This window comes from Botryllus schlosseri, chromosome 5 (assembly GCF_051294905.1).
Source record: "Botryllus schlosseri isolate E-star chromosome 5, Bs_hap1, whole genome shotgun sequence".
NCBI classification, from domain to species: Eukaryota; Metazoa; Chordata; class Ascidiacea; order Stolidobranchia; family Styelidae; genus Botryllus; species Botryllus schlosseri.
In genome coordinates, this window is record NC_137240.1 from 19,292,655 (window position 1) to 19,308,543 (window position 15,889).

At 40.9% G+C, this 15,889-nt stretch overlaps 1 protein-coding gene and 1 long non-coding RNA gene across 2 annotated transcripts in view; one reads left to right on the forward strand and one right to left on the reverse strand.

Moving 5' to 3' along the window:
* LOC145439886 (uncharacterized) overlaps positions 1–15,215 on the forward strand; it is a 231,459-nt gene extending 216,244 nt beyond the window's left edge. The window contains exon 2 of the long non-coding RNA XR_013915385.1: positions 14,174–15,215. This is a non-coding gene — a long non-coding RNA (uncharacterized LOC145439886). The remainder of the gene's footprint in view (positions 1–14,173) is intronic.
* On the reverse strand, positions 2,976–11,730 carry LOC145439858 (uncharacterized). The gene is made up of 5 exons (XM_080317512.1): positions 11,609–11,730; positions 8,258–8,418; positions 7,951–8,041; positions 5,487–5,607; positions 2,976–3,147 (listed from the first exon to the last, which is right to left on the reverse strand). The coding sequence occupies exons 2-5, from the start codon at positions 8,416–8,418 to the stop codon at positions 3,038–3,040; spliced, it is 483 nt and encodes a 160-aa protein (XP_080173638.1). The 5' UTR covers positions 11,609–11,730; the 3' UTR covers positions 2,976–3,037.
* Positions 15,216–15,889: the final 674 nt, after the last annotated feature.

Consider the following 15,889-nt stretch of genomic DNA (forward strand, 5'->3'; position numbering starts at 1 on the left):
TGCATCAGGCTCGGTGAAAAGCTCACCCTTAACTCTCATCCACTGAAGCTTGATGCTGATCGATCGAAAGCCATTCATTCTACAATCGGCAAACATCTGTTGGATAATCCGATTAATGCGAGTAATTATACCGACACGACAGATTTCACGTCATCGGGAGGGGCCATTTGTGTATTTGATCAAAATACACCAACCGAAACTCTGTCAACAGGAGTTCGTGTACCACCTAAATCTAGTACATTGAACGCTCTTTCATTCGAAAAGTCATGCTGGTGACGTCATATTTTGTGATACGACTGTTGATTTACAATGTTCTCTCCAAATCTCTACCAGTTGCTGACGATTACCCCTGACGAGTGCCAGCCGAAAATATTCGGGTTCATTTCAATATGAATATATTATTAAATTCAGAATTACTTCGCGACCAACCAGCTCGGAAGCACCGATACACAACTACAATTAACTATTTGTCCAAGTCTGGTTGCAAGGCCTATTCATTGGCTAACGATTTATCCTGTAAACCACCTTCTTCGCAGTGCAGTAGACTTAGCGCAACGGCGCATTAATATTATCCATCCATTATTGTAGTTTTTGTTATTTTATTTTATGCTTTGTGAAGTTGATTGCGATTTCGCAGTTAGTGCTATCACTGTAACGCAGTGGTTCCCTAACGGTGGGGAATTCCCCACTGGTGGGGAATTCAATTGTTTCTGGTGGGGAATAGACGCATTTTTTCAAAATCATATACAGGATAGTCCACATATTCATGGAGACAGATGCGCAATTACCGTTACCAGTTAACTGCTCTGGAACGTATGTATCGAAAATTATATTGCGTATTGTTCACAAAACCTCATTTTTAACTCTGGATCGCCGATGAGGCGTCACAAATGCATTCAGCACGACTAGTTCGACGTTGAATAACGCTTTCGCGAAATTTTGAGCGTTACTGGTATCGGTTCACAATACGTTTTATGTTGCAGTTATAGGCGATTGTCTTGCCTACTGGTGTGGTTATGTGTCTTGTGTAGTCAAACCAGCAAATAGCTGCTCTGTGATGACAAAAGTGCTGGGTAGTGGGGAACAGGACCGTAACTGGCGCACCCCAAACCCCCAATGCCACTTTTTCAACAACAAAAAAAATCGCTGGGGGCGCGATTTAATATTGTCGAAAATCTGGTTATTGGGTACCCAAAACTTCGATATATATACAATATACATATATGTTCAATTGGCTGAATGGCTGGCGCCGAATGTTCCTGTCCTGGCGATCTGAACACCACAGGAGAAAAGCAGGGAAAAGTTATTTGCCAGTGAAGCAATACCAATTTTGAAATCGTGTGTGCCTTTTAGTTTTGGCGATTTCCATATCTTTTGACATAGCAGATATAGGAGGTCACGAAATAGCCTATAATGTATAACGAAGTTAATATATCAACGGGTACGCCTGAAAATGTTCAATTCTTCATTTAGGGGTCCTACCTTTTCCAACACACCTCACTCACTCAGCTCTACCGGTAAATCTGTTTACTTGAGCAGAGAGGGGATAAAAAATTGATAGCAAAATATATGCAATTCCCGATCATATTGGCCGATTCAAACACAAATTATATAAATTTTTCGCGCTTCGCGCGACTAAGCAGTATACTCAATGTAGCTGATAAGTTGCAGGGAAAAAGCGTACAGGCTCAGGGGGGATGAGGGGGCTCTAGAGGCCCAAGATCAACTTTTTTGGGGCGGGGCTGACAAAGTGCTGTTATAGGCCTGGAGGGGAATGAAGGCTAGGAAAAAATCTGAAGTGGGGAATGAAGACACAAAGGTTGGGAACCACTGCTGTAACGAGTAGAGTATTGTAAATTACTTAGGTCTGAATCTGCAGGCAAACTTCGCAAAAACAAATTGATTCAGTCTGTTGCGACTACGAGTGCTTCGACTGCGATGGTGTACAAGTTGACTCAAAGTTACAAAAAAAAACATTTCATGTTGCATTAAAATCTGCCGCTACATTGATAAACATTGGAGAACTTGTGTAAAAGGTCCAACTATATCCGTCGGTACAATCCGATATCAAAATCTTTTTGTTTGTCATGTGTCGGTGAAACTTATTTGCCTTTGCCTTAATTTTCTTCAGTGACTCTCCACCATATCGACCTCGCATCCCCTCTAAAAAGAAAATAGTTCGCATAATCCTAGTACTATACGCAGGAGCGAACCGTAAGCTGGTCATAACCAAAAAGCGGGCCTCATTTAGCGTCCATAAGATGTTCAACACATCACCCCTCTTTAACATATGGACCACTGATGAGGATGACTAAGAAAAGGTCCATCACTTTCTACCAAACGACACAATCACGGTTTAATTGCCTCTGATGACTTTTTAAGTAACTGTTATTGGAATCTGGCGCTGAACAGAGATACGAAATAGGTCGTCGCCGCTTTGTTTAAAACCAATACTTTCCTTAATCCCTAAGGCCTAACTAAGCAGTCTTATGGGCACTGCCTTTTCGCTTCTCCGTCTGCAATATCTTATCCCATTCGCATGGACTATAGAGGATTTTTAATAAACTACAGCATTTGAAATTGATGCTAAAATGTGTCCTCTGTTTTGGTTATGAAACTATGGTACATTTGTCAAAATCATTTTGTAGCTAGAATCATGGCGTGTTTCCGCCTACATGCCCGGAAATGCAGGATCCTCCAATGTACCATATGTAAAAACATAACTGTATGGTATTTCTGCGTCTACATTTTGCTTTAGAACTGCTTTGTTTGACTAGAAAGAACTGAGAGATACGATGTACGGCAACGGAAACGCACCAGCATGTTTACATATAATATATACCGCTATGTTCGCAGCTGCGCAATGTAATATTGTCGGTCAGGTGATCACTCTGCCCAAACCCAAGCACAGCGATTTAATGACGGATAAAGTAAATCCGTTTCCCGGCCTGAAGTATATGAATATCAGCCATATCTGCGATCTGAGTAATGTATTTGCAGGAACGATTCATCGCAAGTAGCCTACAAATGACGAAATTTAATGAAAATTAAACGCATCCATTTTGTCTTCCGAATCCATGTGAAGCTCTGACTGCGCTACGTCGTGATTGTCTTTGTCGTAGTCACTATCATCGAGCACAAGTTCATCTGAAATGTAAATGACTGTTTGACATCAGGTTTACATCGTAATATTTATGAAATGAGATATAAATTTGAAATGCGATGAGTCGGGATCTCAGATATGATGTTCAATAACCATTCGCCATTAAACCGAAATATAATAATTGCCTCATATGGATTTAATGGTATTAACTTATTTCAGGACACCGAAAAACCGATCACTGCACCGAACTGCCATATCACATATTGAAATGCAAAGGTCATACCACGAGATTGACTTCCGCCACCGCTGGCGCTATGTACTTGACCAGGGATGGGCTAAAATAGATCATGAGCCTTTACCCCCACGCAGTGGCAGAGTTAGCAGTTCCTAATGAAATGTTAAGGATATTTGGATGGTGTGATACTCAATTGTTTCAGGGATTCTGGGATTCTGGACTTCTCCGAGCAGCCCAATAATACTCAATGCTACTAAGGGGTGTTTGTCGGTCTAAAACCAAACTGCGATTTTAATAAAATTCAACCAGCATGATATAACGATGACTGTACGGCATGTCGCTGCAGCAACCCGACTCGGACTACCAGAAAATTCCTTTAGATTATAATTAGAATAATTGCTACAGAGTTGTTTCGATGTTGGTGCAGATTAGATAACCTTACATAAGCGTTTTATGCCATCTGCATCATCAAAGTATCTCGATGGTGCAATCGAGAATGAATCTGAAATCTCTCTCTCTCTCTCTTTTTTTTCTCTCTCTCTTTCTCTCTCTCTCCCTCTCTCTTTCTCTCTCTCTCCCTCTCTCTATCCAACTTAGATTTGAGCTAGAATTACTGAATTCTCGTAAACTTGCAAATTGAATCACGTTCAGCTTATATCAAATCAGAGTTCCTTTTCACAACCGCGAGAATGGCAAATGTATGTACAAGTGGACAGTAAGTTTGGCTCGTGTCGCACTATTATCAGTTCTCCTGTATTATTTTCAGGAAAACCAAGAAATAAAAGTAAAGCGTAGAAGCATATCGCAAATTAGATTATAGTTAGAATTTGAGCAAAGAAACATTAAACAAATTCGGCGATATTTCTTGCTGACATGGACGCAGACGAGGAGAAACATGATTTGTGTTATTATTAGCTTGATTGCATCACCTGACGTTATATGTTCGTATTCACAGCAGTGTTGGGATCAAGTCACTACCTTCGAGTCACGAGTCATCTCGAGTCATTACAGATTTTGACTCGAGTCGAGTCAAGTCAAGTCAATCGATTTTCGAAGGTGACTCGAGTCAAGTCAAGTCACTCGGTTTTTGGAGGTGACTCGAGTCAAGTCGAGTCAAGTCAAGTCAAGTCACGAGTCAAGTCACAATTCAAGTCAAATTGAAGCTTCGAAGTGTGAGTGATGAACTGATGATTTGAAGTCATAACATTTTGCCAGCTGCGTGAAAGACAGATTAATTGGCCATTTAGCTTGAATCAAATAACGAATATAAAGGTAAATATGCAAGCACAAAGGCGATGTATCGCACGCGCATACGCAGAACTGCTGATAAAATACGTGATTAACTAGCTACATACTATACAGTCTGTTATTATGGGCCAAAATTTAGGATCGAATACGAAGCTTCGAGAAGTTTAAACAAATTGATAAAATACACTACCCATCTACACATCCATGAGAATGTAAACGAATAAACTATATTCATTCGATTTAAATCATACAGGAGGGTTGGTAGAGGTGAGCACCACTCAATATAAGCGCCGAGTCGACTTAGAAACAGAGATAAGTTTCTAATAACCTACTACTACTACTACGACAACATGAGCCGTGATCATTCCGTTTGCGGTCAATTTATTTGTGATGCAACAATCGAGGACCAGAGAAACGTACAATAAGTGAATGACTGGTTGCTCTCACAAGTGTGTCACCGGCGTATCGCGAATAGTCCAAAAAGGCAAATGATACAGTGATTGAGTCGATACCATTAACTTATTGATGACTTGAAATTTTGCTCCGAGTCACGAGTCAATCCACATTTCAGAAGCGTCGAGTCAAGTCAAGTCAAGTCATTTTTGCAAAGTGACTCGAGTCAAGTCAAGTCATGCGAAAAAGTTGACTCGAGTCATCCCAACACTGATTCACAGTCGACTATTTTTTAAATATAAAGGTTCGTGTTCACACGAGCCAGAACCTATGGGCTAGTGCCATTCCCAAGAGACACCACTGATTTTTTTTGCTCTCATCGAGCTGCACTGCATTCATCGGGCTGGTATAGCTCTTGCAACGCATTCACTGTCTTCTTTGTGTCACGCCCAACACGTTGACAATTACAATTAAAAAAACTACAGAAATTAGAAATTATTTGTGTACCCGGTTCCATGTTCGTGACATCATCGAGCTTCTTCATGATTCCAACTACATCTTCATTGGGAAATTCGTTTTCTAAATCGGCCCGGACAAGTTGCATGAAGTTATCGTACGATTCCTGGTCCTGAACATAAATGCATACATCAAAACAGCCAATACCTAGTGGAACGCAGTTGTGGCGGTAGCCTCATGATTTGTCAGACTCCTATCAATCGTCAGTAAATGCGGCGAGCCTAAATAAGAACATAGAACGAATTTTGTCCCTGTGACACAAATATGACAAGCAAAATACCGTAAATGACGTATGACAACTAGGGATGGTGTGAACGTGAGGTTCACGTTCGCGTTCTGTGTGTGAACCTCAGATATTTAGAGGTTCACGTTCACAAACGAACCTTGGTAGGTTCTGCACTGTGAACCTTTTTCATATATTACAATTTTCACTTCATTATAGCATCTTTGGTTGAAATTTATTGCATTTCAACTGCGGGCCCGGTATATGCATGGCGCTGGCAGCATAAAAATCAACACTAAACGAGGATGCACCTTGACAATCTCAAACATTTTACTTGCTTTGTTACAATTGTTGGCTCGAAATATCCAGCTTTCCGTTTGCGAATATTTAGTGACTCATCTCTGCTGTGAGCTTGACCCGCAATCACACAACATCAAGAGAGAAACACTACATGTAGGTAGTCAGTGAATGACTCTTATCCAACCAATCAATGAAATTGATATCGTTGTCTGATGTAAAAAATCTAGCAGGCGTACGGGGTCAATCTCGATTTCATATGTTTATTGTATCATAAAAACCATCTCCGTGGATTGGGGTGTCGGCTACTGCTGCATAACTTGTTAAAGGGGTAACATCGGTAGCAAGTAGGGAAGCCCGTTTTACACTCTGCTCAATATCAACTTAGCAATACTCGGGACGCCGAATACATTGTCCGGTCTGACCTTGACCGTTAGGGCGTAAGCTTATATTCCTTTGCAAGTTCTCGTCGAATAAATTGTGGCAAAGCGACGCAAGATATTGATTTTCCGGGATGATTATATCAATTAATTGCCCCAGTTGATACATCTGTAGACGTTTAAAACATCAATAGGCATTTCAGAATTGTGGCATTATGTGACCCGAATCGTCGCTTGGTATTGCAAGGCTATCACTTCACTGAAATGTAGGGTTGCAATTAGCAATATGACGTCATGTGACGTCACGAGGTTCACGTTCGCGTTCACACAGAACCTTTCAAAAAGGTTCGCGTTCACACGAACCCGAACCTTTCAGAGGTTCACACCATCCCTAATGACAACCCACAGTTAACAATCGAGAGGGAATTCGATAAGAAATAGCCCAAAACCAGCAACACAGTAGTTAAAGATTTCCAGGGTCACAAATCAAAAGTTTGTTCACGGTGTCTTGTGGCTATTACGGCGCCCAGGCTTATTTCATGAAAAGGCGAATAACCACAGGACACTGATTCTCATTAACATGGCTGTAATGACTCAAGTCGAAATTATTCGTTGACTCGAGTCATTTTCCTAAAAGTGGAGAATGACCCGACTCGACTCAAGTCAATTTGCGTATTGACTCGGACTTGTACTCGAGTCATTTCGCATCACTCGACAAAGTCAGTTGACTCGAGACTCTGACGGCCAAGACAGGCAGTTTGTTGTAACTTCGAAGAATAGCAAAGCTACCACATTATTGGCATATCGTGTATTGGTACTGGTGTTTGTAAAATAGTGGCAGAAATTGTGTAAAAGGAAGATTACTAGATTACGGCTGCGATGCATTCAACATCTCCCAAGCAGGGTTGCAAATATAAGTTGAAACGGATTGAACTCGAAAATGAACAGAGAATTTAATGACGTGAACTCTGACCAGAGTCAAAACACTGCGACTGGGCTTGAACCTGTGAATCCTGACTTGGAGTCGGACTTAACTCGGTGGTGAATTGAACATGACTCGACTTGACTCGAGTCAAAACTATAAAAGTAGACTTGACTTGTGACTCAGGACCTTGGGGCTTCGTTCAAAACCTGCTGATTATTCGCCGATTTCTCTCCAGTGAAACCTTTCTGATGATTAGCTATTTCGGCACTGGAAATTTGTTACATGGCATGATGTGATATCGCAAGACTTGAATTGAAATCTGCAGCATTATTATCTGGATTGACCTTCTCAAATTAAAATTTAGTGATTGGCATCGATGAAATAGATGTATGCATATATCTGTGATATCAATTGTCGTGTACGCTAGCTGTCACTTCCTATCAAAACATTTTTGGCGGAAATCTCACTCGAGTTCACATCTGAATCGTATAGCCTACGCATCGGACAATAGGAAAATATTGATTGGTGAATGTAGTCGTATGCTAAATTTAGACAGAACCAGAAACTGTTCACACTGCCGCGCGCGCTCTGCATATACTTGTTCACAGCCGACAATTTACTAGCGCTTACATTGTTTTTCAGCGTAGACAGTTGACTGTGTACATCTTTGCTAAATCCCCAGCTTGATAGCAATGCTTTTTCCACTGGCTTCAGAGTGCGCCTGAACAATATCGTACATATATTTCATGGTTTCCAAACAAATTGTAAGCAGCATTTTCCGAACGGTTTTTGGACTATAATCTGCAAGATATTTTCAGTATATAACAGCACGTCATCATAGCGATGAGCATGCGGTAATGCTCTTTAGCAGTCAGCAACGTTGACTGATTTTGACGAGTTGACTCTGTGAACTAAACCTTGACCACAAGTCTCATACTTGTACTTTTTGTAGAGTGACCCGACTTTCGCCAGAGTTTTCGTTAACCAATGGGCATTACATCGACGTCGCCTGCGTCTCCTCCTTCTCCTCCATGCCCCAACATTGTCTATTGCGACAGCGAAGATGACGATCAACGTAATTGTAAGGATCAGTCTCATCTGAAATTAGGACAACCGTGATTGATAAGGCCTTTGATATGTTCTGGAATACCGAGCTGTGCCTACGTCTGATAAGGCGAAGCTGGGGGCGTGAAAGGCGCCTATTCACTCTTTAAACTTCTGATTTTAATCCTAAGGAATCATCCGCGTTCATTACGTCAACGGATTTCTTGGTTATGTCTCGTCATAGTTACAACAATTTGCGCACCAAAATAATGATACTGGTTACGCCTTTATGCCCGCAAGTCAGTTGCGACCGTCACCTGTATTTTTAGAGCCGGGCGCAATTTCTTGCTATGCTTGTTGGAATCATCCACCTAATTAATTCTTTACGTTGTAAGTGACAATGGCGGCCGGAATATAGCATTCTATCACAGTAACAGCAAATCGAGATGCACATGTATATTATGATTTATGCTGGATTACCTTGGATTTGAAAATACTTCCACGAAATAATTCCCGCGTTACTATGGCTATTTAGTAGGGATGGTGTGAACGTCAGGTTCAAGTTCGCGTTCTGTGTGTCAACCTCGGAAATTTAGAGGTTCACGTTCACAAACGAACCTTAGGAGGTTCTGCACTGTGAACCTTATTCATATATTACAATATTCACTTCAATATAGCATCTTTGGATTAAATTTATTACGGTTCAACTGTGAACCACTGCATGCACGTAGCGGGCAGCATGATATAAATCGACACTAAACGAGCATGCACCTTGGCAATGTCAAAAATTTACTTGCTTTGTTACAAAAGTTTGCTCGAGATATCCATCTTTCCGTTTGTGAATATTTAGTGACTCTCTGCTGTAAGCTTGACCCGCAATCACACAAAATCAAGAGCGAAATACACTACATGTAGTGAGTGAATGATGCTTATTCAACCAATCAATGAGATTGATATAGTTGTCTGACGCAAAAAATCTAGCAAGTGTGCGGGTTCATTCTTGACTTCATATGTTTACTGCATCATCAAAAACAAATCTGTGCGACTGGGGCGTTGGCTACTGCTGTCTATCTTGTTAATGGGGTAATATTGGTCGCAAATATAGAAACCCGTTCTACACTCTGCTCAGTATCAACGTAGAAATACTCAGACGCCGAATACATATGTCCGGACTGACCTAGACCGTTAAGGCGTAAGCTTATATTCCCTTGCAAGTCCTCGTCGAAATTGTTGGCGACGGACGATATTGATTTTATGGGATTAATATATCATTTGATTGCCCCAGTTGATACATTTAGAGACGTTTAAAACGTCAATATGTACTTCAGCATTGTGGCATTATGTGACCCGAGTCGTCGCTAGGTATCGTGTACAACTGATACAGGCTATCACTTCACTGAATTATCGGGATGGAATTAGCAATATGACGTCACGTGACGTCATGAGGTTCACGTTCGGGTTCACTCAGAACATTTCAAAAAGGTTCGCGTTCACACGAACCTGAACGCTTCGGAGGTTCACACCATCCCTACTATTTAGCCGCCAGCATTTGAATCGTCACGCCAGTTATATGTATTATACGCGCCAGTATGGCCGCAGCAAGCATCACATGGCACACACACACAGTGTAAAACAGTGGTTCTTAACCTTTTTTCGTCCAGCGCCCCCTTTCAAAAATTATTGTGCTCCAGCGCCCCCCTCAACTTCATATTGTAAGGAATGTAATAAAGACAATGAGTAAGAGGGAGGGCCGTAACAGCACTTCGTCAACCCCCGTAAAAACGATTGCCTTGCGCACCCATAGCGTGATAAACCGAACTTCTGAGGGCTTCGCCCCCACGAACCCCATATCGTGATTTTGGTGGTCAGCAAAGTTTGTGTGGCCTGGTCGCCCTAGGTACCAAAATTTGCTATAATGCATGGTAATTGCATATTTTCCATAATGCATGGTAATTACATTTATAAGTCGCTATAAACTTTTTATCCTCTCAGCCCACGTAATCAGATTTACCAGTAACACTGAGTGAGCTGTTCTATAGGAAAATAAGGGGCACGTAATTAATAATTAAACATATTCGGGCGTTCCCGCAGTTACAAATATTCGTTACCAGGGCCGTAACAGTACTTCGTCAGCCCCCCTCCCCAAACATGAAACGTTGGTCCTGGGCCCCCATCGGGTGATAAACCAAACTTCCGGGGGACTTCGCTCCCAGACCCCCATTAGGCTGTCCGCTATTTGCTGATAGCCTATTAGGTATCTACATGGGGTGTCCATTTACTGAGGGAGCTATTCTCGCCTAGTCGCGCGAAGTGCGAAAAATTTCACTAATTAATGATTGAATTGGTCAATATCATCGGGAATTGCATGTAAATTGAGATCAATTTTTATCCTCTCTCTGCTCACGTAAACACATTTACCGGTAGAGCTGAGTTAGGTGCAATGGTCCCTCTAAGCTGCGCACGTGGGCAGTGCTGACACGGTCTCTGCGCACAGAAAATCTACGTTGCGCACAACAAATCCGGAGTTATTACCTTTTTTTAGTCGTTACGCACTGTTGTCCAAGGGTCAGCGCAGTGAGTTGTTGAGTGTGCGCAGACTCATCAAAACTTAAAGCGAACATTGTGAGGTTTCTTGGAAACTGTAGGGCCCGTTACCAATAATTAAACATATTCGGGCGGGCGAACCCGTTGGTATGACCTCGTTGCATGATGTTATTTCGTGACCCCCTGTCTGCAATATCAAAAAATATAGAATCGCTCAACGGGGATATCGCCCAACAGGAATATCCCTGTCGCCCAATCGTACTAAACTAAAAGACGCACACGATTTCAGATTGGTATTTCTTCACTGACATATAATTTTTCCCTGCCAGATGGAATTCGTCTTCTGGGGTTCAGATTGCCAAGACAGGAACATTCGGTGTCAGTCATTTAGGCGCCCAAGGACAATTAAACCTATATGTATTTTGAAGGCTATATGTAACGAAGTTTTCGGTGTGAATTTGCTCCGAATACTCATTTAGGATATGTCCTATCACCACATCATCTACTGCGAAGCCATTTTTCTCCAGCGCCCCCCATACCGCCCCCCTGAGCCCAGCGCCCCCCATATCGCCCCCTGAGCGTTTCCGCCCCCCTTCAACATCGCCAGCGCCCCCTGGGGGGCGCTGGGGGCAAGGTTAAGAACCACTGGTGTAAAAGATACAAATCACCCGTACACCTATAAACAGACTCTCGTACTCACCTCGTGTCAGTTCTTTTCTGAATAAATTATTGACGACTGAACAACGACTGTAGTCATATATATGCAATACAGATATTTTCTTAACATTATCATACTTTCCGCTGTAATGTGAATGTCAACCGAAGTTTTGAGTAGATAACATTTTAACCAACTAAATATTCCATGACTGGGAGAGACAAAATTTTGAAAATGCGCGCGAAACTCCATTATTTTCCTGCTCGTGCTTTTCGCAGGCAGAGGATAATCGATTTATTCTAGAGTTCTGAGCGTGGGCATTCGTGTGCGTGTGCCGTGTACCGCGAAACTTTCGGGCGGACATGTACGGATTAATAAGGTATAACACGCTAATGTTTTCCGGTAACATTGTTGAATGAAGAAGAAGGGCGGACTTAATACACTTCCGCATTCATCTTGCTGTCATGTGACTACGAATCTGTAATGGGCCATTTGCAGGACTTCGGTCACGTGATTAGTTGTGCATAGCAACGATCGACTATGGTTAGCCAATGATATATATGCAATGATTGGAAACTCCAGTGAGCTCTGCGTTTGAGCGCGTCGCGAGTCATGCTTCACTACAGGTATGAAATCGATGTAAACAAACGGTTCGCCAGCAATCTTTCTTCAGGAACTGGCGTTAACGTAGTGAAAAGTTTTTTATCGAGACCTCTTTTGCACGTGAAATGTGTGCATACTGTACAGGTTTTGGCCAATACCAGTAGCATGGCTTAATATTCAGACGAAACTGATGTACGTGATGAACATTGTGATCGGAGGTGGTCTCGCAGTATCAAATAAAGGTGGATACTTCATAGTACGAGCTAGAGTTGGGATCAGGTCACTATCTTCAAGTCATTGCAAATTTTTAATCAAGTCACGAAGTCATTTCTAAATTTTTCAAGTCAATTCAGGCAGGTTCTAAAACTGACTCTGAAGTCAGGCCTTCTGAAGTTGTGAAAGTAGGCAAAACCTACTTGAGGATATCGCAAAAAGCATCACGTTTTTGAAGTAATAATAGTCATTATTCCTTTGTTACGGAGATTCATCTTGTGATCCGAATGCTCATATATACAATTGAATAAAAATAAAAATATTTTTGTTTGATACATATCAGGAGTAATCGTCAGCAGCTTGTAGATCACAGTATACAATTGACTAACAGATGTATACAAAGTAAAGTCTAACTCATTTCTTCATACTACTCGAGTACTTTTCAGACCGTTCATTTTCTGCTTCAACAAGTAGATTTCAATATCCAATTGACTAAGAAACGTCTGCAAAACCTGGTCTTAACCTACTTTTTCAAACTACGGTACTTCATGAGTACAATTTACCATGATATGATGGTATATCTTATAAGTGAATGTGTGCGCAAGAGTGACCCACAATAGGTAGAAAGTTCCTGCCACTGTCCATGTCAGGTTTGATAGACTTGTGCACAGCCAATGATCTATAAATGATTGTTCACAGCATATACTTTGTATGGTCATTAAATTGTAATGTTGTCCATGTCCAGTCCAGTTTGTCAACTCTTACAATCATAGTTGACTTGCAAGATGGTGACTTCGAAGAATGGGACGGAATAGAGACTATCCAACAATCCCCTTCACTCAACAAATCTCCGAACTTACACATCACCATCTATTCCCTCAACGGTCGAGGTGGTCATGGAAGAAGTTGATCGAATCCGAGCATCATAACAATGTGTCATCGCATGGGTATTACAGAATCAGGATTTTGAACAGCTTAAATACCTCACCTCTTCATGGACTCCTAAATGCTCTGATACTAGTCGTGTCTAAATTTCAATGAGGATACCATCACCATAATATCATTAAGAATTTTATACAGGGTATGGATATTTCATTTACTATAACACTTGAAAACTGCATAAACAACTTTTGTTATCATGTCAGACTTGTTTAGGCTTACCATACGTCCTCTTTTAAGAGGATTTGTCCTCTTTTTTGACTTTTTTGAAAGTGTCCTCCGAGGACGCCCTTTTGTCCTCTTTTTTGAAAACTTAGGTCAGATTTATGGCAAATTGCGAGTGACATGCCGCAAATTAGTACAGAAGTGACGCTCCGGCGGGTATTTCGGAGTGAAAAACGGCGATTTTAGCTCTGAGCGAAATAATGACATTTTTTTTTCAGTCAACCGATCGAACAGTTGGGAAAATTCACAGGTTTTTGAGAATTCTTCTCCAGTTTTGCAAGTCTCAAATTTCTCCAAAAAGTGACTTGTTGTCATCTAAATTCAGAATAGCAAGAACCAAAATCCTAGTCAACGGAAAGCATTTAAGTCAAGTGAACATGTAGCAAAAGGGGATTTTTATGTTTATGCAAATTACAATATCAGATATACCTATGTTTAAGCCATTCGATAAATGTACTGTCTGCATCTATTTTTGTTGTAATTTATGAAACTGTGCTGTGCTATTATTTACAATCGAATAACTGTGCCTAGTAGTTGATAACGTCAATGTTTCTTGTCACGTAACAAAAATATATATTCTCAAATGATATTTTTTCGAGCTTTCTTATCCTCTCTTAATGACAATAACAGGACAACAGTTGGATGGTAGAGCAGCGATCTCACATGACGTTGAACATCGGAGGGCATTCAGGCATCAAGTACCATGGCATTTGAACACTAATATGTTTCAAGCCTCTTTAGAAATCAATTATTCTTTGAAAATTACCATATCGCAGGTGCGGCCAGATTTCCTGATCAGGATAAAAATGATTCCAATAACGGATCAAGACTCAATCTCTTGGTGATAATGAGGTAGTCTGCTCGATGGATTGGCAAAAATGTCTGTATTAAATTTATCATTGTTGTTGTTTTCTTGTCTCTTTGATAAGCTTCCCTGCTCACGAATTTCGTTGCTGTTTCCGCGGCATAAGAATATCTCCAGTTTTGCAGTAGCGGCATATCTTTTTCCAGCTAGTACAAGTGAAGCAATATTATCTGGAATGCAATATGGCTTTAAATGGCAGTTGTAGCTGAACTTGGTTGTCATATTCACAAAGCACACGAAATTATCCACAGGTTGCATTGTAGTGTCCATCTCTTCACCTCTCGTACTCGAATAATATGCATAGTCTTTCAGCAAGACTATTTTTCTCTGCATCAATTGATCCAATGAGTATCAATCCAATCCGGCACCAATCGTCAAAGTATTATTCATTTTGTCTACAATCTTTGGAAATATCTCAATGTCTGCAGCAGAGTGGAACATGACATGGTTGCTTCTCATGGACGGCCTGGCGTGCCGAAATCCTATAAGATAATGATTTGCACTTTTATTAAGATCCCTGAATCCTTTTCAATTTCCTCGCGGATGTGGGTTGCTTTGCGGCTGTTTCAATACACGAACAATCTTTTCTTGAAAGTTAGAATGGACTATAATTTATAAAAAATGTTAACGATCCTGTAAAAAATTTATGCATTAGACATTTACAGAATGGGAATATGTTATGTGACAATTTTGCCAGTCAACTACAATTGAAATCAAGTTATTTATTCAATCCGTCAAGTATTTTCCGTACTGCCGCATATGCAATATATATGAGCAATATGCATATTCAAGAGAGAGATTTTGCATTGGATGATTGTGGAGTTACATTGCTTGGAAAATAACCTCGGTATTTGAGGCAGCAGCACATACAAGGCAAGTTGATGCTCATGCTCAGGTCATAAAGCGTGATGCAAATGACGAAAAGTTATGAAGGTTATACATAAATAACCATAGACGTACACACTATACAATGACGAAGGTTACAAAATCATTTCCTAACCTTTCAATGAATAAGACACCATAGAATGTTGCTCGCAAATGCATAAATCATCTATTTTGTACAATCCTTCCAGCTATCAATCTTAACGAGTACTCCATGTTAATTTTCAAGGTTTACAGGCAATTCATGGGGAACACTTCACAACGGGTAATTCATACCAAAGAAGTGCCAAAACGTTTACCAGGTATATTTTGAATAAATGGGCATTGGTAGACGCTTTCGGACACCCCGGTGTGAAAGATTCAACTATTGAGAGTAGTACGACATATCACGCAAGGTCGATGTGCACAATACCAACTATGGAGTGATTATCCTCAATGTCATTCTAGTGCATTGTTTTGCCGATGGAATATTGTTTGGAACAATGCCGATTCTCATCATTGATGTGGATTGAACGGCCTGACCCAGTAAAAAGTTACATCTGTTAGCATTTTACCAATCAGTACAATGTTAGTTTCCGGTTAGTTCCGATTTTATATTA